This window comes from Rattus norvegicus, chromosome 18 (assembly GCF_021556685.1).
Source record: "Rattus norvegicus strain SHRSP/BbbUtx chromosome 18, alternate assembly SHRSP_T2T, whole genome shotgun sequence".
NCBI classification, from domain to species: Eukaryota; Metazoa; Chordata; class Mammalia; order Rodentia; family Muridae; genus Rattus; species Rattus norvegicus.
This window is the reverse complement of record NC_141551.1, coordinates 59,867,657-59,889,017: the sequence shown is the minus strand read 5'-3', so window position 1 is coordinate 59,889,017 and position 21,361 is coordinate 59,867,657. Positions and strand designations below refer to the sequence as shown.

General features: G+C 49.6%; 2 protein-coding genes across 4 annotated transcripts in view; one reads left to right on the top strand and one right to left on the bottom strand.

Moving 5' to 3' along the window:
• Onecut2 (one cut homeobox 2) overlaps nt 1-13,420 on the bottom strand; it is a 59,133-nt gene extending 45,713 nt beyond the window's left edge. The window contains exons 1-2 of one of the 2 annotated variants that reach the window (XM_087592753.1): nt 11,838-13,420; nt 5,961-8,850 (exon numbers count right to left, since the gene is read on the bottom strand). In XM_087592753.1, coding sequence (XP_087448879.1) covers nt 8,708-8,850; nt 11,838-13,068 — 1,374 coding nt within the window. In that variant the 5' untranslated portion in view covers nt 13,069-13,420 and the 3' untranslated portion in view covers nt 5,961-8,707. 2 annotated transcript variants of the gene reach the window in all.
• A 2,419-nt stretch (nt 13,421-15,839) lies between these two features.
• RGD1562699 lies at nt 15,840-18,078 on the top strand. 2 transcript variants are annotated; one of them, XM_087592416.1, is made up of 4 exons: nt 15,840-15,920; nt 17,195-17,309; nt 17,706-17,796; nt 17,883-18,078. In XM_087592416.1, the coding sequence occupies exons 2-4, from the start codon at nt 17,219-17,221 to the stop codon at nt 18,049-18,051; spliced, it is 351 nt and encodes a 116-aa protein (XP_087448542.1). In that variant the 5' UTR covers nt 15,840-15,920; nt 17,195-17,218; the 3' UTR covers nt 18,052-18,078.
• Nucleotides 18,079-21,361: the final 3,283 nt, after the last annotated feature.

Below are 21,361 nucleotides of genomic sequence, written 5' to 3'. Positions count from 1 at the left end.
CCCAACAACCACTTAGTAATAGATTAGGCCAGGACTAGAGTTCCTTAAAATAAAGGAAAAGAGGGCTTTATATGTTCATTAGTTTCGGGGAACTTGAGGTATTTTACTAAAAGTCAGAAAGATGCAAACTGTGCCCAATTATTGACCGATGGGACTCCTCACATGCTTCTGAGTACCAAAGGCCAGACAGAGCCAGAGGTCAGCACCTAGAGTCAGCTCTTGCCTTCTCCTGAGTAGCCTCAACATCTTGGCTCTTTCTGTGTTGGGGGAGCAACTTGAACTAAATATCTCCTTAAACACAGCCCCATCACCAGTGACCACTGAGCAGCTAAACTTGGACTTTAAGTTCATATGTCTTTTTTTCCTTTTTTTTTATTATTATTAACTTGAGTATTTCTTATATACATTTCGAGTGTTATTCCCTTTCCCGGTATCCGGGCAAACATCCCCCTCCCCCCTCCCCTTCCTTATGGGTGTTCCCCTCCCAACCCTCACCCCATTGCCGCCCTCCCCCCACTTGCAGCCTTATTTATAATAGCCAGAAGCTGGAAAGAACCCAGATGCCCTTCAACAGAGGAATGGATACAGAAAATGTGGTACATCTACACAATGGAATATTACTCAGCTATCAAAAACAACGACTTTATGAAATTCGTAGGCAAATGGTTGGAACTGGAAAACATCATCCTGAGTGAGCTAACCCAATCACAGAAAGACATACATGGTATGCACTCATTGATAAGTGGCTATTAGCCCAAATGCTTGAATTACCCTAGATGCCTAGAACAAATGAAACTCAAGACGGATGATCAAAACGTGAATGCTTCACTCCTTCTTTAAAAGGGGAACAAGAATACCCTTGGCAGGGAAGAGAGAGGCAAAGATTAAAACAGAGACTGAAGGAACACCCATTCAGAGCCTGCCCCACATGTGGCCCATACATATACAGTCACCCAATTAGACAAGATGGATGAAGCAAAGAAGTGCAAACCGACAGGAGCCAGATGTAGATCGCTCCTGAGAGACACAGCCAGAATACAGCAAATACAGAGGCGAATACCAGCAGCAAACCACTGAACTGAGAATAGAACCCCCGTTGAAGGAATCAGAGAAAGAACTGGAAGAGCTTGAAGGGGCTCGAGACCCCATATGTACAACAATGCCAAGCAACCAGAGCTTCCAGGGACTAAGCCACTAACTAAAGACTATACATGGACTGACACTGGACTCTGACCTCATAGGTAGCAATGAATATCCTAGTAAGAGCACCAGTGGAAGGGGAAGCCCTGGGTCCTGCTAAGACTGAACCCCCAGTGAAGTTCATATGTCTTATAATGGGGTCTCTCTGAAACACTGCTGCTGATTTAGTGTGGGAATTCTGCTTACTACTGTGAGGCTTGTGCTTTCAAAAGCCAGCAGCACACAGTTGGAGAGCAGAAGCCCTCATTTGCATACATTCCGGGGGAAAGGGGCCACCAGGCACAAAGCTTAGAAGAGAGTCCGGGTCTTAAAACACGTGTTGAGAGTGTCAATCACTTCCTTTGAACGCGACAGGGAGAAAGAAGCCACATCTGGACAATTCCACCCTGCCTTCTTGCACAGACATCCTGCTCTTCCCCCTTGGGAGGAAAGGTGGGTTATCTTATTTGTTTTTCCAAGAAACCATCCAATGTGAGAGGAAAATCTGAGGCGCTATCCCCCGGCACCTCTCTGGGCACAGAAATCTTCAGGACTGGAGTTATGTCCCTACTCAGACATCTATCTCCCTGATCTAGGCAGAGGGTCCTACAGCCAGGCACCGCAGCTGGAGGGCTGCTCCGTGGCGCTGTTCAAGGTGCTGAAACTCTTTAAGCGTGCAGGCTACAACCCACCCACAAGCACTAGGCTGGGGGTTGTGGGCGAGGCTCCTGGCTGGGCAGACAGGGGGGAGATGATGTCAAAAACAGCTACACCCCATAAAACCACAGTCAGCCCCACCCTTAGCCTTCAAGTCTACTTCACTGACTCAGGTCTTTGTTTTTCTCTTCCTCACCCTCACCATATCTCCTTCTCTCTAGTCTCCTTTACAATATTTTACCTCCGTGGATCAGCTTATCAATCATAGTCTTCTCTGGCACCATCAGCTATGCCATTCTTCTTCCACAGATGGCCACTCCTCTTTGGTCCCACACACATTTCTTGTTTTCTCTGCCCTTCCACCCAACACCACCCAACTGAGCAGGATGTTGTTACCTCAATTGCTCTGTGGTTCAAGACCTCACTCACAGTAGAACTATTGGCTGGTTTCTCCTTGACAATGAAACAGAGGCTTGATTTTCAAAGGAGCATGGGAAGGCCTCCTATGATATATATCTAAGACGGTAGTGTTAGCAGCGGGCAGCAATGCGAAAGATAGGGAATGAAGCATCAGCATGAGACAGGAAGTGAAGGAAGGGGCCTTGGGTGAGGTGGAGCTGATCACAGATCAAGACTCTCAGCAGGTGCAACTGCAGTTACCAGCGTCTCTGTAGCAAGCCTTGACTCTGCTCCTACTCTAGTCCGTACCTTCTGCTTGATCCAAGTAATGCATCCATTGTTTATGATCAAAGCGCTGTGTGCACAGTTCTATTTACTGTAACGCATAGTAATAGAGGGAACAAAAATAGACTAGGGAGGGTTAGTGGGGGGAGTGTGTGTGTGTGTGTGTGTGTGTGTTAGTGAGCACGCATGCGCTCATGCTCAGATCAAAACTGTTTAATCAGCAATACTGTGATTCAGCAGTTGGGAAATGTAAACAATTGGTGAAACTGCTTGCTTTGGTCAAAACCTTGGAGAGGCCCAAGAGACTGGGCCAAACTCCAAGGAAGGCAGTGCCAGCAAGATGCCCCCTCCCTTGGACAAGGGGCAGAGGCTGGCTCCACCAGCAGATGACTAGCGTGACCTTTGGCTTTTGCACACACATTTGGGTTGGGGTTAATGGCACTTTGCAGGGAGCTCCAATTGAGTAAACAAAAAAAAAATGCCTTGCCCTGTTCTAATGGATCACATTATTCCAAGGCCCATGCCTTCATCTGGGCCCCTGCAGCTGCTCTGCAGGTCAGGCTACCAATAAAGCAATTAGCCAATGAGAAAACTCTTCTTCCCGGAGGGGGACTCTGGGCATTTTGCTGCAGTTGCTGCCCTTTGCTTTGGATTGTTTTTGTTTTTTAACAGGCAATCTGCATCAATTGGAGCCTCTTACATCAGACTCCAGAATAAGGGCAGTGAAATTGTGTGTTTGCTAAAGGTGATATTTTTAAGGGGCTAATCCCTTGTTCAACACAACCTAGAGAGCCCACTGCTTCCTGTTCAATTAACCTGAACCATAGCTGAACTCTGCCCTTTGAACCCACTCGGCAGATAAATACATTAACTCACCTAAGGAATCATTAATATTTTTCAATCATGTAAGACAAACATGAGTGTACAAAAACAATCTAAGAGATAGCCAATGGAGAAGGGTCCATGTGCCATTTTGAAAAAAAAAATCATGAATTGATGTAACTTACGGAACAAAGAAGGGCTGGAAAAGAAAGGATGGAGCTGTGCCAGTAATTCAAGGGACGAAGGGACTTTCGTTTTCATATCTGCAAGCGAGAGAAATGCTAGACCACAGGCGGCAACTCTCACTTCGTCTACAGTGCTCTATGAGAAACCCTGTTCTTCATACCTAAACTGGCTTCTGTGGCTTCCATCACCATGACTCTAAGTCCCTTCTTAAGCAGTTTTGGTGTCCACGATCACATATGGAGTCCAAAATATTGCAATGGTAGGTACCAATTCTATTCTTGATTGTGGCAGAAATAGTGCTTTTACACGAACCGTTTAAATGAGCCAAGTTAGTGGTTCGATGGAAATCCCCTTACATTAGGAAATGCTGTTCCTAAGACACTGCTGGTCTTCGCCTTAGAAACTGACTTTCATTTGTGAGGGGGAAAAAAAAAGGAGGGGAGTTGCTAAATGCATCTAATTTATCTTTATCTCTGCGTGTCATTTCAGAGTGATCAAAACATGCCCAGCTGTGTCACTATATGTTTTGGTCTGATTTAATTTCACTTCCCACAGTTCCGCCTCCTGCCCCCCCCCCGCCTTCAGCCCCCATTTTCATTTTTTGTTTGGCTTGGAATGTCCAGCTACCCTAGATGAGAACACTTAGAGGAATATCATAGGCACGAAGGGTAAATCTATTGAACGAGGGTCTTTAACTATGTGGTTTCCTTAAAGGGAAAGGTTGGATCAATAGGATCAATATGAAAGGTTTCCCTGGCCCTGCATAAAAGGGTAAGGGCTTCTCTTTTCCCTGGTTTAACTTTACTCTCTGACAAATGCAAATCAATGGATCTGTGTTTACAACTGATTCCCTAACAGACTCAGCTTGGGCAAAGCCCAAAGCCTTACCCTAGGAGGTGGGGAGACCAAGCTGCTCCAGGGAGATGCTCTAGGGTAGAATGGGAAATTGCTGGTAATAGCCACCAAGCAAGAACTGGCTTAATATACATCCAGACTCCACTGCCCGTGACCTCTCCAACAAGGGGAGTAAAATGCAAGGCAGACAGGTTCCTTTAAGAATGTCAGGCAGCATAAAGCTCATGTTCTGGGAGCTGGCGAGGCAGTCAATATAGCTTCTTATCAATATAGATCTAACAGGCTGACCATATAGAGGCTGTGCTGAGGTTTCTGCAACAAGAGAGGCTGAACACTTGAGTCCTGTCAGTGCTCATTTTGCCCTTTCTTAGGTGGCAACTGGCGCTTCTTGTTCATGACAAAGCAAACCATGAAAATGGTGGTTTGCCTTTTAAAAATGTGATGCCTTCCAGAAATTCCATGATTTTGAGTCAATACCAGTCACACAGAAATTATTTTCCTTCCTACAGGAGAAGGTATATGTATATTTGATTACAGGAACCAAAGTCTAATGCTGATTAAATTACACTGGAGGTGTGCTTCTAACCCAAACAAAGTCTGCTTTCTACTGAAAGAGTAATGGATCCTCAAGTGGTGAGAGATGCACCAAGGAGGTGTGCAGAGCCTGCTGGCCCTTGGGGAAAATGTGTGTGTGGACTCTTATTCATAGTAAGTGCCCACAGCCTCTAAGAATCCTACTTCCCAAGTGAGACAACCTCTGTCTCTGGGCTCTGTCTCCTCTACCAGGAATCACAAGTCTGGGATATCTAGTTAACTCTCCTGCCTCCCATGTCTCTGCCCAAGTGATCTTTAAGGTCACTGTTTTGCCTGACACTTGGAAATCAAAACACCACCCTCGGAGGCACTAAGGTTGTCTGAAGGGAAGGCTGGGCTGAAGAGGAGTGGCATTGTCTCTCACCAGGAGGAAGTCACTCAGGCTCCTCTGAACCAGAAAGGCTAGAGGACCACACAAGACTTCCTCTTTATCCACTCAGCCCTCACCCTCTGAAGGAAATGGCATTCCTCAGCTCAATGGGGGTGGGGGGTGGGGGTGGGAGAGTCCCTAAAAGACTGAAAGCAAATACTACCCAGAGAGTGTGTCCATGAAGTTTAAGCCCAAGCACCCCGTCTCACCCTCTTCCCCAGAGCCATTTATCCAGACAATTATCTCTATTTAAGCTCTCTTTGTTTCTCTTCCTTTGGCAAGAACCCAGAAACTACAGCTCTCTGCTTCTCCTTTGAGGTTTTCATTTCTCTGGAGATTCCCCAGGATGATACCACCTTTTGCAAAGACATTTTCTGACCACCCTAGCTACCAGCCATGCCCTAAGCTATACTTTCTTCCCAAGAGCTCTTCTTCCTCTGTCCCCTGGTCTCCTGTATACATAGGTATTTTAAATCCAGAGAATTCGAAGGGAGGGACTCATCTTGTATCCAGAGGTGATCGTTAAATGAATGTCTCGAAAGAGAGTCCAGGGTCTGGGCAGTCTTGACTTAAGAATGTAGCTGTTGCTAAGACATCATAAGGACAAAGAAAATGTGGAACAAATCAATTTAATCCTCGTCCTACACATTCCGGCAGGAATCCTGCCATTTAGATTTTAAATGGGGTTGGGGTAATCCAGGAGCTCCACTCTACAAAGACCATACTCAGCCCTCCTAGAGGGGAGAGGGTGACAGACAAGACTGATGTCATCCAGAGCTTATGGATAGTGGACCAATCCAAAGGGAAATCATCTATGCTTCTTGGGGTATCTTGTGACCACGGGCTTTTAGAGACTAGGGTACTTTGCTCCCCTGTTTTAAGGAAAGCCACTGGTGGGAAGATAAGAAATCACCACCCACATTCAAAGCAAAATATAAGATTTAAATCTTCTTTTCTTCTCTCTCTCCTCCATTTTTCTCTTGGAGAAAGTGGTAAAATACCCCTTTCCATCATGTCTAAGACACTCTTGAAGGAAAATATTAGTTTACTCATACATGTGAATATTTTTATAACACGCACGCATGCACACACACACATGTACATACAACCAGCTAAAACAGCTTTTGCTCTCTCTGTAGAAAATTCACCTCAATGCTCCTTCCCAAAGAACAAGCCACCATTTAGCAAGAAAAGGGATTAAGAGTGTAGTTCTTTCCCCTCGCCCATAGATGGAAAGAAAATTTTCTAGAGTTTTCTATCTGGTGGATGATTGGATGTGTGTCTCAGAGCAACCACCCGCCCCCCCACCGCCACCACACACACACCACGGATGGTTCTGTAAGCCTCAGAGTCAGTTGGGAAAATGTGAGGCTGGTGTGCCCCTAGTTGCTTTCCCTAAGACCTCAGCACGTCAAGATAGAGGATGAGGTCCTTCAAAGTGGTTGTCCTGATTAGTTCACAGCAGATCCAGCCACTCTGAGGGGTGAAGCCTAGGCTTTTGGTACTGAGGCTGAGTTCAACAGTTCAACCAACTCTGCAACACTGAAACCTGTAAGGACCCGGCCATACACGGATCATTAAAGTGCGATGCTTACCGACAGCTTTAGACACATTTCTAAACGAATTTCAAAACGAAGAGGCTTTTCAGGACGATTTTGATAGAGGGAGGGAGGAAGGGAGGAAGGGAGGAAGGGAGGAAGGGAGGGAGGGAGGGAGGAAGGGAGGAAGGGAGGGAGGGAGGGAGGGAGAGAGAGAGAGAGAGAGAGAGAGAGAGAGAGAGAGAGAGAGAGAGAGAGAGAGAGAGAACACTAGCCAGAGATCCGTTGGATCAAGTACGATGGTCAAGGGCAGGGAAGACGAAGGCATGTTGTTGTTGTTATTTTGTTTTAGAGCAGGATCACCAATTGTCACCCCAAGTAGCGCAGATTGTTCAGTATACGCAACGGTGGGTAAATGGGACCCAGGAGCCCTGTGCAGGCCAAGAAAACCGTTTATCGAAAATGTAGCTGGCTCCAACGGCTGCTCCCGGGAGGAGTTGCGGTCAGACCTGAGAACCCGGCCTCAGCTGGCGTGGCCGGAGCGCCAGGGATCCTGGGCACTGGCGAGCGCTCTTCTGGGAAGAGCGAGCCGTCCGTCCGACTTACTGGAAACGCGCCGGATCAGGTTCCAGATCAATGAAATCTGGGTCCACACGTTTACGTTATTGTTGCCAGCATTAATGCTCTTTTAATCTTCTAAACATTATCAGCATCGATCTCCCTCCATATACACATTTGTTTGAGAAAGTGACATAACCACACTGTGGAAAGCTTGGAATAAAAATAAATGCGCCGCCCCTCTAATCCACCGCTGCCGGCGGCCCGGAATACTTCTCGGAGCTCGGGTTCACTCAGCTCCCTCGCGGCCCGCCTTCCTCTACAAGTTCCGTCTCAATCTCTGTTCGGAAGGCGTTCTTTGGGGACTAGGGACTTGACACGGCAAGAACACCGGTAGTGAGCTTTACAGTTATTAATCTGATCAGCCAGCAAGCTAACAGATCAGTCTGTTCTGCACCGGTGTGCACTGGGTTTGGCCTCCTGACTCGGATCCCCAAAGTAAACCCCCAGCGGGCTGGGCCCCCGGATTGGACAAACAAGATGGTCGGAAATGTTGGGTGCGAAACGGAAAGAACGTTGTGGCGGAGGCCCACTTCCAGCCCTTCGTTTTAGCAAAAACCTGTCTCCCGCGTCATCTAAAAAGCACCTGTACGGCGCGGCAGGAGATGCGCACGTATGAATGCAGGAGCTATGGGGCGATCAATGATCTGACCACATCCGCTGAGGCGGGCGACAATTGGGCCCGAGGGCATCGAGTTGGCTAAGGACTTTAAAACCTCCTGGACTGAGTAGGCTCTATTCTGTCTGTTTAGGGACTGCTTCCTGGAGAAGGTCTTCACGCAGTTGGCACTGGAGCTCGGCTCCGGGAGGGCCAACAGCGAAGCCTCGCTCCCAGGAGGCAGAAACCTCTGTTATGACGGTAATAGCAGCCACGCTATTGTTTTCCTGCGTTGAGAAAAGCAACAACAACAACAACAACAACAACAACAACAACAACAATAATAGTAATGACCCCCCTCATGGACTCAGGTTCTTCCCTGAGCTCCCGCGGTTCCTCCTAGTTCGCTTTTGTGCGCTGTGCCGAGGCCCTGGAGGATCAAAGCCAGAGAAAGTGTGCTCAAACCTGCGTGAGTTTGTCCTCGCGCCAGGCTAATAAGAACGGCCCAGCGGGATCCCGTCTTGGGCCACTCCCAGCCTATTTGACCGGTTGTTACTACTAGCCGTTCTCACCACCCAGTGAGGGTAGAGTTTCTTTCCCTGACTTCTACTTTGGGACAATCCGAACTTCACTAACTTGGTCCGGAGGAGTCGTCTTTGCTGTATACCCAAGCTTGACAGTAGAAAGACTGGGAAGGTTCATGGGCTGGCTGGACGGCCCAGCTTTCCGGGGTGACTGGTATACTTGACCTAAAAATAGAGCTTGACAATCAGAGTCCCTCTGACCCTTGTACAGATGGGTCTCAAAATGATGAAATGAGAGAGAGAGAGAGAGAGAGAGAGAGAGAGAGAGAGAGAGAGAGAGAGAGAGAGTGAGAGAGTGTGTGTGTGTGTGAAGGTGCTGGGCTGGGACGGCCGGCCATCCTGGGAAGTCACTGACTTGCTTAACCCCAGGGCCCCAAAGACCCGGACTCCGGGATGGTTCCCAGCAGGGTTTCCCACCGATCAATAACAATCAAAGGCCTTCCTTTTCTACTCTGTGCGATTCTGTTCCCTACTCTACCGAGCACATAATACCTATTTACCCATCTCCAGCTTTTGACAGTGTCTGAAGGCACTGATCTACTGACCCCATACCGAAAAGCCCCCTATAACTACTCAATACTTGTAGTTGCCGACAAAACGGCCAGATTTAAAAAAAAAAAAAAAAAGGGAAGGCGCTTGTCCCCATTTCTCCTAAGGTTATAAAACAGACTCACAGTTAAATGTTTGAGCAAAACCGGGTGCTCCGCTTACTTTCCCTGTCTGCGATCCCCGCCGGAAATCACGATACAAGTCTGGAAGGTTTGCCCCAGGAGTCACCTGGCAACTCTCCGGGAGTTTGGGGCTGAGAGCCCCAGGTACCACACTCTTCCTCATCCACTGTAGAAAAGCTCGCTGCAAGGGGAAGCTTTAACTTTCAACACGGACAGAATGCTAGTGTTTTTATACAGCATTGCCCTTTGCCGGACGGGCGTGAGGGGGCGGCAGCGCTCCGAGATGGCCCAGAGAGGAAAAGCTGTCGTGGAGCCCTTTACTGTACCCCTAGGAGCAGCTGCCAAGTTCCTTCTGCGCCCCCCCCCCACAAGCGCAGGAAACCAACCAATGCTTGAGACCCCTTAGAGCTCCTACAGTATCGGGGAATGGGAAGTCTAAAATGAAGTTACCATAACGAGAGCAATCATTAAGCCTCTAGCTTTCAAAGCTTTATCTTTACCCGGGACCAGGAGCACAAAACGAGGAGAGTGTATAAGAGGATGGAGAATAAGCTAACGGAGAAAAAAAGATTAAAGTCGGCCTCAACCTCTAGTCAAAACTGTCCATAGCCCAGAGATTTTGAGGGGAGTTCTCTGGAAGAAATCGTTTTTTCTTTCTTTTCCTTACCCTTTTAGATTGACACGGGAGGTTGCTGAGAAGCGAACAAAACCCAACATTGGGCAAAGGAAGGGACTGTAGGTGGAAACGTCTCCTCCTTAGGAGCAGTGACCATACCCCGGGACACATCCCTTAGTTCTGCTAGGAACGGTAGGATGCACCGCACAAAACCCGGTCTGGTGGTGGAAGAAAGTCTTGAGGGACCGGAATGGACACCTGACCTAAGAAGATCCAGAGCTCGTGAGCGCCGGATTCAGAACCACGCGAGCCCTAATACGGGTTTTAAGCAAATTAAGGCCAACGCTAGCTAACTGTTCCTAGAGCACCAAGAAGCACGAAGTCACCCAGCCAAGGTTGCAGCTGGTTATTGTTATGTCCTCACCAGCGGGAGGTCTGGACTCCTTGCCCCTCTGGGTCCGCGGTTCAGGCCTAGGGGCAGAGCAGTCGTAGCACTCTGGGAGTCGGGTCTGTCTGCACAAAAGCTCGAAACTGTGTCAGCCGCAGCCCAGGCGGCGTCTTTCGCTTTTGCACTCACCGCCCATACCGGAGGTTTCAGTGTTCCTAGAACAATAGAGGGCTGTACCTCGCCTCTCGGCCGCTAGAGGAGGCACAGAGAGCCGTGCCCGCTCCGGAACAATGTAACCCGCGCGTTGACCGGTCCCCTGCCGCGGGCAGCCGGGCCTCCGCCGCACTCCCCTGCGCGCACAATCAGCGCCCACTTTAATGCAAAGGCGGAGCTTACAGCCTGCTGAGGCCCAGAAGCATTAACTAACTCGCGTCTTAATTTCTCAGCACCTCTTTCCGAGAGCACCTTAACCTCTCCGGAGACCTAGCATAAACCCTAGTAAATGCTTGCAGCCCTAGCAAGGGGGTACAGCTGAGTGAAGCAGCGAGCTCTTCACTCTGGTGTCTCTTCCCTTCACTTCCTAAAGCGATGGTGGGTGGGAAGGTTTGTGGCAGCCCCAAACCTTGGTCTTTGCACTCTCTTATCTGTAGGCAGTGACACAGGAGCTGGCCACACTCGGCTCACTTGGTGGGTCACAAAGTCCTTGGGTTAACATGAAAGCATCGGATAAGTTCTGGCTCCGGTGTTTTATCCTGGCTGTTAGTAGCCGTAAGGGTGTACCTCCTGCCAATGACTAGAGAAGTTTGCCGGCTTGTGTGGATAGGAGGTGAGTGAAGAAGTTTTTCTTCTCTCAGAATCAGAGACCACTAACAGTGAAAAGCATCTACATCGGGCATCCCGGAAAACTGAAATCTGTTGTCCTGGGAGTTCAAGTGTACTGGGTTTTGGCTGAGGGCTGTTCTCCATTTTCATGAGTTCGCAAAACAGGGTTCTTAGAGTCCCGAAAACAGGGCTTCTAGAGTCCCGAAAACCGGGCTTCTAGAGTCCCGAAAACGGGACTTCAGAGTCCCCAGAACAGTGCTTCTGGGGAACACTAGTCCCCAAAACAGGGCTTTAGGTGACATTAGTCACCAATACAGGGCTTCCAGGGGACAGTAAGAGCCCCGACCCCGCCTAGGACTGAAAGAGGAGAGGAAAAGGTTGCCACACTGATAATAGGGCAAAGAAATGGGGGGGGGGGGGGTTGTCTGGTCATGAAAACTCAGAGTCAAGGCGTGTGAAAGCAAAAGATGGGAAAAGGGAGGAGAGAAATAAGGGGAGAAAGTGAAAATGGAAGAAAGAGAAAGAACTAAGGGGACGTATATGGAGGAGGAGAAGGGAGAAGAGCTAAACAGCAGAGCTCGCGCGCAGACCAGCCCCACAAGCACACTGGAGCGGTTACCCCAGCAGGCTGGCTGCCGGCTGCCCTTGGGCTTACCTGCCAGGCGTAAGGCAGACATGCGCTGGAACTCGGGCTCCTGCAGCCACTTCCACATCCTGCGGAAGGTCTCCCTGCCAGATTTGAGTTTACTCCAGGGTTTGGGATTCCGGAGCAGGTCGGAGAGAGTCCCCTGAGACCGGCATAGAACCCTCTGTGCGAAGATCGCCTGTGGGATGCTGTAACGCTTCAGCTCGGCGGTGATCCGCTGGGCAACCTCTTTGGTGTTGATCTCTTCCAGCTGCCCCGACGTGGCCACCTGAGAACCCGAGGAGGACGAAGGGGGCCGTTCGCGGCTAGGAGCCAGCACTGGCCCATGGGACTGAGTGTGGCCAGGGTGGTGCAAGCCATTGAGGTGAGACATCATGGCCGCAGGCGGGGTGCCCAGGCCTCGGGACAGGTGTTGCTCACCGCGGGTCAGCATGGCAGTGTGGTGCGCGTCGAAATTGGGGCTGAGCATTTTGTCATGGCCCGGCGGACCATAGTTGGGCAGGCTCTGCTGAGCATTGTGAAGGCCACCCAGCCCGTTGCCCAGCGGCGTGGCAGCCAACGGAGACAGGCTCTGGCTCATACTAGGCATCTCCTTGTAAGGGCTATAAAGGTTGTTCATGGACGGAAGCCCGCGCTCGTCCCGCATGAGAGTGAAGCTGCCACTGACGTTGCCGGACAGACGCTGATGGTGATGGTGGTGGTGATGATGGTGGTGAGGGTGGTGGTGAGGGTGCGGGTGATGGAACTTGTCTGAGACCGTAGAGATGGGTGGCAGCGGCTGGAGCGGCGTCAGCGTAGTGTAGGTGTTGCTCATACCCATGCCTGGCGGGGACGAGTCGCAGGACATACTCATGGCGTGGTGTAGCGGGATGGAGAGCTCTGGCCGGTAGTCGCTGCCGTCCAGGATCGAGGCCATACTGGTGACCATGGCCGAGCGCGACGCCGCGGCTGCCGCCGCCGCTGCGGTGCCCAGCTCCTGATGCGCGGTTGGCGGCGGCGGGCCGCGCAGCGAGCCAGCAGCACCGCGGCCCGCGTGGTGGGGGCTGGGGCTGGCCAGCAGCTCCTGCTCATGGCCCGGGCCCCCGCCCCCGCCCCCTCCGCCCCCGCCGCCGCCCCCGCCGCTGCCGCCGCCGACCGGCCCGTGCAAAGTGCCCAGACTTTCCATTGTCAGCTCCGGGTTCATGGCGCAGCCTTCTAGGTCTTTGGTGAGGCATCGATAGGCGGTGTAGGCAGCCTTCATTCAGTCCATCGGGGCCCGGGGGCGGTGGGAGCGGCGGGGGATGCCGGCCGGCTGGCTAGGCACGCGTGGCGTGGTTCGGCCACGGGCTCGGGGGCGGGCGTGGGAGTGCGGGAGTGTGTGCTGGGGTAGCGTGCGTGCGGGTGTGTGCCCCGGGCTGCGGGCGGGCGCGCCCGGGGTGGGGGTGGGGTGGGGGCGGACAGGGCGTGCGTGCGGGAGAGGGGAGGGGGTGGGGAAGGAGGGAGGGATCACCGGGCCCCGCCGGTTGTGCGGGCGCGCTGCCTCGCCATGTCCGAGCCCACTCTGGCGCCGACGTCTTCTGTTTGGGTGAGCGGGAGCTGTCCAGAAGGGCTCTGCCGCTTGCGAGAGCAGCCAACCTATCCTCCCGGGCCCGGGGCGGGACCGTGCCCGATGGGCATGAGGAGAAACCAATCGGCGGTAGGAGCTGCCTCGAAAGGCAGACCTTCTCCGAGCAGTTGCCAATGGATATAGAAGGGGCGGGGCCGAGCGTTTCAGGTTTGGCTGACAGCTCGGTTCGCCCCCCCCACCCCCTTTTTTTTTTTTTTTTTTTTTTTTTTTTTTTTTTTTTTTTGCTCCCAGAACCAAGCATCAAGGAGAAGGGAGGAGACGGGGGGCGGGGGTGATGAGGAGAGAGAAAGAAGCAAGAGTGCGGCGGACTAAGGGGGATTATGTGAGAGATGCCGCTTTCTGCCTCTCTTGAGCAGCAACGATTTGGGCTGATTGCTTCGGCTTCTTTAGTCTCACCTCAAAGCTTTCTTCACTCTTGTAAGCTTGTCGTACGGTAAAAACAAACGCGCGCCTCCTAGCTAGCCACTTCCCGAGAGTCGCTCGCAGGGAGCTAGCAGGCTAGCTTTTAAAATGCAGGCGCTAATGTGTTCTAATGCACGGTAATTTTCCGAGATTGGTATGTGCATAATCTATGGGAGAGAATAACTCGAACGCCTGGACTGTTTGAGAGCTGGGGCCGGCGGCGGCGGAAGGTTTACACTGACGGCGGCCCAAGCAGCCCTAATGCATGCAAAGTTAACACAATAACATCACTTAATTATTTGGCCAGCCCATAAATCTCTCAGTTATGAGGCTTCAGAAGGGCCCTACTAGATTGCAAAACGAGACTAAAATTTCAGCAGCTGCGGTTTCGAGGTGACCAGATGCTTGCTCTTTCAAAGAACGGGGAAGAAGGGAGTGTAGAACCCCTGGGTCTGGGGGGTGAAGATTGTTATTGAAATTCACAGACCGGCAAACTTCTCCTGGGGACAAGGTGTATGCAATAAGTGGAGACAGTATCCGCGGATCTTTCCTCTAGCAACACACACACACACACACACACACACACACACACACACACACACAGAGACACACACACGCGCGCGCGCACACACACAGACACACACACGCACAGACACACACAGACACACGCACGCGCGCGCGCGCGCGCACACACACACACACACAGAGAGAGAGAGAGAGAGAGAGAGAGAGAGAGAGAGAGAGAGAAAGAGAGAGAAAGAGTCGTTCACTCATATCGCTTTTCTGGAATCCTTAAGAGGACTGTTCACCCTAGGTTACTACCGTGGGTAGGTAACCATAGCCTCCTCTGGTATTTACATTCTACAATCCGAGCCTGGGGCATTGACTACCTGGGAGAACGCTCTCTGAAAGCTGCAGCTTTCAAAAGTACACTTTCATCTTCCTAGAATTACCGTTGTTTGACAAACCCAGGTCGGGAGGTCGGAGTGGAGGAGATTTCCGCGAACTGTGTGGGGGTTGAGGGGGTGGTTGAAGACAGCCAGAGAGGCCGACACTGTGCACTGAAAGCCGTAAAAGCAATAGATTCTTCCAAAGCAGGTTGCGCTCCGTTTGCCTCCGAAGATTCAAGCGAGCTGAGGTTGCGCAGATGTTGCCTTTGTTTAAAGAGACAGTAATTAAGGACAGGGTGGACATAAGTTTGAGAAGCGTGACCTATTTTCTTTTGATCAGCTGTCAAAAGAAGAGCGGGGGGTCTTCTTAAGACTGCCCCCTCCGACCATTTCCAGCTGTTAGAGAAAACTTGATAAGAAAACAAGGACAGCCCACAATACTGTATGTGCCTTCTTGGGACTAGAGAATAGTTTGATTCATTTGGACAACAGTTCTTCTCGAAGTGACCTTTTCTGCTGCTCTGTCCTCTTTTCCAGCCACAGACACACCCTACTTACCACCCATGAATGTCCGGTGATGTTGTTCATAGATCAACTTTGTTGAGCTTTTGGTCAACATGCTGCCAATTATTCTTTCCAATAGCATCCTCTAGGACATGGGTAAGAAAGAAGCTTGGGTAAGAAAGAAGCACGCCCCAGGTCGCTAGTTTCCTAGCTATTCACATCTTTATTGTTATAAAAGAGACGAGTGAAATAATGTAGTTTTCTACACTCTGGCTTCGTCCCCTCATGCATCCTTCCCTGTATCTCTGGTGACTGGACCCAGGGAAATACGAATTAGCTAATGTCTGAAATACACACCTAGTCAAACAAAAGTTCTCCAGACAGCAACCTGCTTTGGTCCCCTAGTGTTCATTGATAGAACCCCCCAAAACAACAGGGAAGGGCAGGGCTGGGAAAAGTCTCTCTGGTGGACTCTAGTGCAGAAGGTATCTTACAGTTGCTGTTGTCCTGGTTCCAGGCTCAAGGAGTAATCAGTGACCCCTAGGCTGGTGCTTCATGCAAACAGAACCCTAAACATATAAATTTTCATTTAAATATTTCTTTCAAAATGCTAAACTAATTCGCCAGACCACCAAGATAACTCTGCTCCTGGGAATTACGTTTCCGTGCTGTAGAGCCGAGAGCAGCAAGGTGAGTTGCGTTTTTCTCGCTGCTGCCTGGCTTCCTCCTCTCCCCCTCCTCCCTTTCTCCCTCCATCCCTCTCCCCCCTCCTCTCAATCAATATTGACGATCTCAGGAAAATCGTGAAATCGCATTGGGCTTCTTTGTGTATAATTTCATTGGGTTAAATTAGAGCAGATTTTTTTTCCACGATGTTTTTCTAATAGCTTTGACGGTTTATATTCCAACTCAGAACCTAATTAAGGGGGAAATGAAAGGGCTTGTTTACTTAGCACTCTAATTTTTACTGATTTAGGTTTCACATGCCCCCTTCCCTTCCTTCCTAAAGAGGGAACATGACTTATCTTCCACTTAGACAATTTTAATTGTAGCAATAGTAGTGAAAATTTGTAATGTGTTGGTGATGCTTTCTTATTATTATGTCTTTGATAAAACAAAAGGAAAGGGCTGCTTTTTAGTCAGCTCTTGTTTAACCCCATGCTCTGCCTTAAGCTTAACAAGTTCTTTAGGTCAGGGGTTTGCCTTTTAATGTGAACTTATATGCCCCTCTCCCTCCTTCCCCAGCATTTGATTCACAAATAGTCTATGGAAATGTCCTGCCACAATAGCCTGTTCCTGTTAGAATCCAAGGACCTGTGTCAGGCATTGTGTCAGGACCTGGAGGATTCTACTTCTCCGGTATATCACATCTGCAGGTCAGATGTCCTTTACAGTCAGAAATGTGAATGAGTACAGATAGAATGTTCGACTAGGTTTTTTGTTTTTTCATAGTAGGAGAAAAAGAACTCCGAGCTTAAGTTAGAAATGTTACGAAAACACTGAAAATACTATCCGTTTTTCATTTGTATTTTTTTCCATGTTAAAACTGGGGAGATTCAGTTAAAACAGGAACCCCATGAATTATTCACGAAAAAATACAAACAGACCCCCTCCCCAAAGTCAATACCCTCCGGATAAGATACCATCGGGTCTTTTTTTAAAGCACAACAAAACAAACAGACAAACAAACAAACAAACAAACACCCCCAGGAGTAGCTATAGTTCTGTCTAGGAAGGCTAGAAAAAAAACACAGAAACACTCAGAATGTATTCGGGTTTTATACTGGCCCCAATACATTCATGCTCCAGCTAGGTTTATCTGAACAGTACCAAAGGGGGTGGGGGGAGATGATGGTGGGCTGTTTGGGGCTATTTTATTTTTGCCCTTCCCCAAACCATCTGGCGTGTGAGTGTAGGGGTATTGATCAGGGTCTGTGAGATGCAGACCCCATGCCAATCCACAGCCTTTCTGGGAATCAACATCGCCCATGAATTGCAGCTGTCTGCGTAGCTCCGGGACAAAAATCGTCACACGCACAAAAAAGTACCCCCCTTATCAAACACACCATCCCTTCCTGGGTAAGTCAATATCATTTCTTTGTCATTGTTCGAGGGAGGATTATTCAGGAGAAAGTTTTTGTTGCTTCTGTGTAGCTGCTTCTGCTGCTACACCAGCCTTTCTTTTTCCTCCTTCCTTCCTTTCCTCCTTTCTTTCCTCCCTTCTTTCCTTCTTTCTTTCTTTCTTTCTTTCTTTCTTTCTTTCTTTCTTTCTTTCTCTTTTAGGGAAGGAGAGCAATTTCCTAGCCATTGAATGGTAATAGTTTTCCAGTAAGGCCTCAAGCATTTATATAAATCGTACAACAAACGCTGTTTCAATATTGTGGGGGGGGCGGAATTTCAAGAAGAGAAAGACATTTCTTATGTTGTTATACACAAATAATGGTGGTGATAATCGAGGCTTCCTTTTAACGACAGAGAGTCTTCTTCGCTTTTCCTCAGAGTCCCTTGTAATGAAGACCCGGCCGGCGAGGCTCTGCGATTACACGATTACACGTGCAGATGCATGGTGGGTGTTTGTGGCAGAGAGGGAGGCTTCAGAATTGTGGCTCTGTTTGAGATCTCCATTAACTTCAATTTTCTTGTGTCTGAAAGCTCGGGCTGGTTGAACACGGGAAGGAGAAAACTAAAACTAAAGCGTAGGGCCAAGTCTCTCGAGCTTCTCAGCCTGAAAAAAAGAAAAATCTATCAAGGCTTTTCAGATGTCCTGCTGGGTCTAGGAAATTTAAAACAACAGACGAACAAGCAAACAACAAACAAATGAATCATTAAAGTTTTTTTTTTCTGTTGATTGAGGCCAAATCAGTTTTTTCGTGTGTGTGTGTGTGTGTGTGTGTGGGGGGGGGTGCCCTTTCTTACGAATCATATGAAAAGTAAAATCTAGGCATGCAGATCCTTCAAAAAGCCTGCTCCTAACTTGTATCACTGGCAGAAGACAGTTTGCTTAGGGATGAAGACAGCTATTTTTTTTCTCGTCTTTTTTTCCTCCAGCTTATTTGGCCTTTTGGGGGTTGGAGGTGGGTGGGAATGAAGCTATGAAAGCCTGCTTCAGGAGAAGCATTTTCTTGGAGCCACAAGCTCAATTCTAAGGCTGGAAGGTGGAGTTGGATGGGTGGGTGAGGTGGGGTTATGCTTGAGAGCAGGCTGGAAGGGGCAACCAATCAACCAGTGGGCCCACCTGTTTAGTTTTACACCCAGGGACTAGGTTGGCTAATGCTAATCCTTCTCTATTCCCATAGATTGGAGACTGCTAAAGTTTGGTGCCCAGCTTCTCTCTAGCTGTGCACTGTCTCTCTGGCTCTCTCTCCCCTCTCCCCGCTTTCTCTCAGGCTGAAGGAGTTCTAGCAACAGAGGGTATTGGAGCCTCTGAGCTGGACAGACCATAGCTGAATCTTGATAGTATAGACTTTGTCAAGACACCTTTCTTGTCCAGCCCACCATACCCTTTCCTGGTGTGTGTGTGTGTGTGTGTGTGTGTGTGTGTGTGTGTGTGTGTTAGGCTGCCAACATTGCTGAAGCTTCTTGGAGAAACACTTTCCCCCTAGTTAAAAAAAAAAAGTAATCGCAATAAAGTGTATGGAGAAAGTTGAGGGCTCTAATTAGAAGACTTCTTTGGGTGAGGGAAGAGCTTGTGACAGTTGAGATGAGAGATGGTTACTTGAAACTTTTAAATAAACAACTTGAAACCCAAGGGCAAGGAATTCCCCAACCAGACTGCCTGGACTTCAAGTTCCCCAGTCCAACGGCACCAGTTTTCAGTTCCCGTTTACCTGTCACTTTAGCCTCAAAGTCAGTTTAGGGTTGGTAAATGACTTCCGTTACACCTTCTTCTTAAAGAGGGTTTCCAGATGTACTGCTCAAGTAGGCTGAAGATAAAGTTTTCCTTTTTTGTCAGTTGTCACCTTTCAAAAGGAGATTGGGCATGAGGTCCCTTTGTCTGGGTCAAGTTGCGCGTGAAATCTTTTTGTTGTCTTTTCTAAAGAAAGGCAAAAGTTGCAGTTGGTTGTGAAAAGGACAAATTTAGCTCCTTGAAAATGGAACAGTTTTTAAGTTGCCCGGAGACACTAAATACAGCACCACTGCTCTTATTGTCCTCTGGAAACCACCATTTATTTGTTCGTCAAATAACACGTTTTGAGGGTTTAGCATTGTTTATTCATTACTACGAATACCTAGTACTTTCTCAATAAAAACGAGAGTTTAAAATATCTTTAAATTGTGTAGGTACCACAGGAGAAGATTTTTTTGAGCTTAAAGTATTTTAGACACTGGCCAGAATTGAAACTGGAGAAACAGAATTTTCGACTTAAAATATATATATTTATTCGGAAACTAATAAAACAGGGGGTTTAAGAATATTTATGTGAATCCGTTTTGTTTATTAAAATCGTACAATTTTAAAGACTTTTTAACTCTCTGCTCTCACAGAAATTAAAAAAAAAATCGTATCGTTCCGAGTTATCTTTCGAGCTAATACTATTAAAAGGCACCAAGCATTTTGAGGTTGTTTTAGGAGAAATTTATGCGCGCAAAACTGTCTCGATGTCACCTTAAGAATTCTGAATCGTTTTGCTTGCAAACGCTTGTAATTTGAAATCAACACTGGCGGCCGCGCGAGTTGCAGGTGACCAAGGGGCTGTGGTCAACCTAGTAGCCGGACTTGTCCTGGGAACCAGAGAGCTCTCCGGCCGGACTTAATTGGTAGGACTGCGGAGAAGGAAACTGAGCTCCGAAGACCTTCAGATCCCGGGCTGAGCGAACCAATCGGCCACCCTGCGAATTGGAGGGCCGTGGAGACCTGTTGGCCCCAAGGACATAGCGTTTGCTTCGCGGAACGCCCGGACGTGGAGCCGACTGAGTGGGCTAGTGGTAATCCAGACCATAGGGGTGGGGTTGGAGATAAGCCAGGAGGGCGTCGAGGCCCTGGGGATAGGTGTGGAGGCCCTGGTGTACAGGGAACAGGCTGGGTACCAGATCTTAAGAAGCCCCCACATTCTTCAGAAGGCGGATACCGTAGGGACTGGGCAACGTGGCCCAGGGCGTTGGCCTCCAGCCTGAGGGTGGTTGGAGGCCGGAGGTCCTTGAGGCTGGTATCAAGGTTGTGGGGGTGGCTGGTGCTCAGGTCATGGAGGCAGGGTGGACGTGGAAACGGTGGGTGCGGGATTGAGGCTGTGGAGGGTAGGTTGGAGACCCTGAGGGATAGCATGCGGGCTGTCGGAGGATTGCTGTGCAGTCTGTAGGGCCTTGAGTGAGCGGTTCTGATTGCCAGCCAGTCGAATCCCGCTGGTGAAGGTTTCCTTCACGAGGAGGGGACGGCGCGGCCCAGCCAGTAGAGAGGAGGGGGAGGGAGAAGGGAGGAGATCAGGATTGATGTCTAAATCAATGCCGTTTCTAGGCGCTTCTATCTTCCTCAAAGGCAACTGGCCTTCAGAGGGTGGATTTCCTGTTCCTTCGGAAAGTCGGGCAGAGAAGGGTGTCTGCATAAAAAGCGACCGCAGCTCCGAGCGAGGGACTTGAGTGTGAGTGTGCTGGTTGGATCAAAAGGAAGGCGCTGTCGAGCCCGGGCAAGGCCTCTATGGAGCGCTCCACTTTTCCTCACCTTCCTCAGCAGCCAGGCCGACTCCCAACACCTCCAATCACATCCAGAAAGGCGCCCCCTCCAGACAGCTCTCCCAGCCTAGGCGCAGGCAGGCGGTCCTCTTAGCTTCCCAACAACTCCCAGTTTGAACGATCTAGGAGGGGCCCCCTATATCCCAACGCCAGGCAGGCCTGGCTGCCTCTGATTTAATTATTCACTGATGAATCAGACAGCTGCAATTGTGAAAAATCAGCGCCCACTATCGATTCCAGAGCCGAATGGGGGTGGGGAGGCTGCGGGGAAGGCAGAAGAGTGGCTGGGCCCTGGGGTGCCCTCGACCCCGCGACCTCAGCGGGAGGATGGGTTAGGCGCGGTGCTCCGGACCTAGGAGAGCGCTCCACTCCCCTCGGGCGGGCTCTCGGAACTCAGGGAGCAATGGGGCAGCTGTCCCCACCCACGCCTGACCGGAGAGGGAGAGGCGGACTCCCAGCAACAA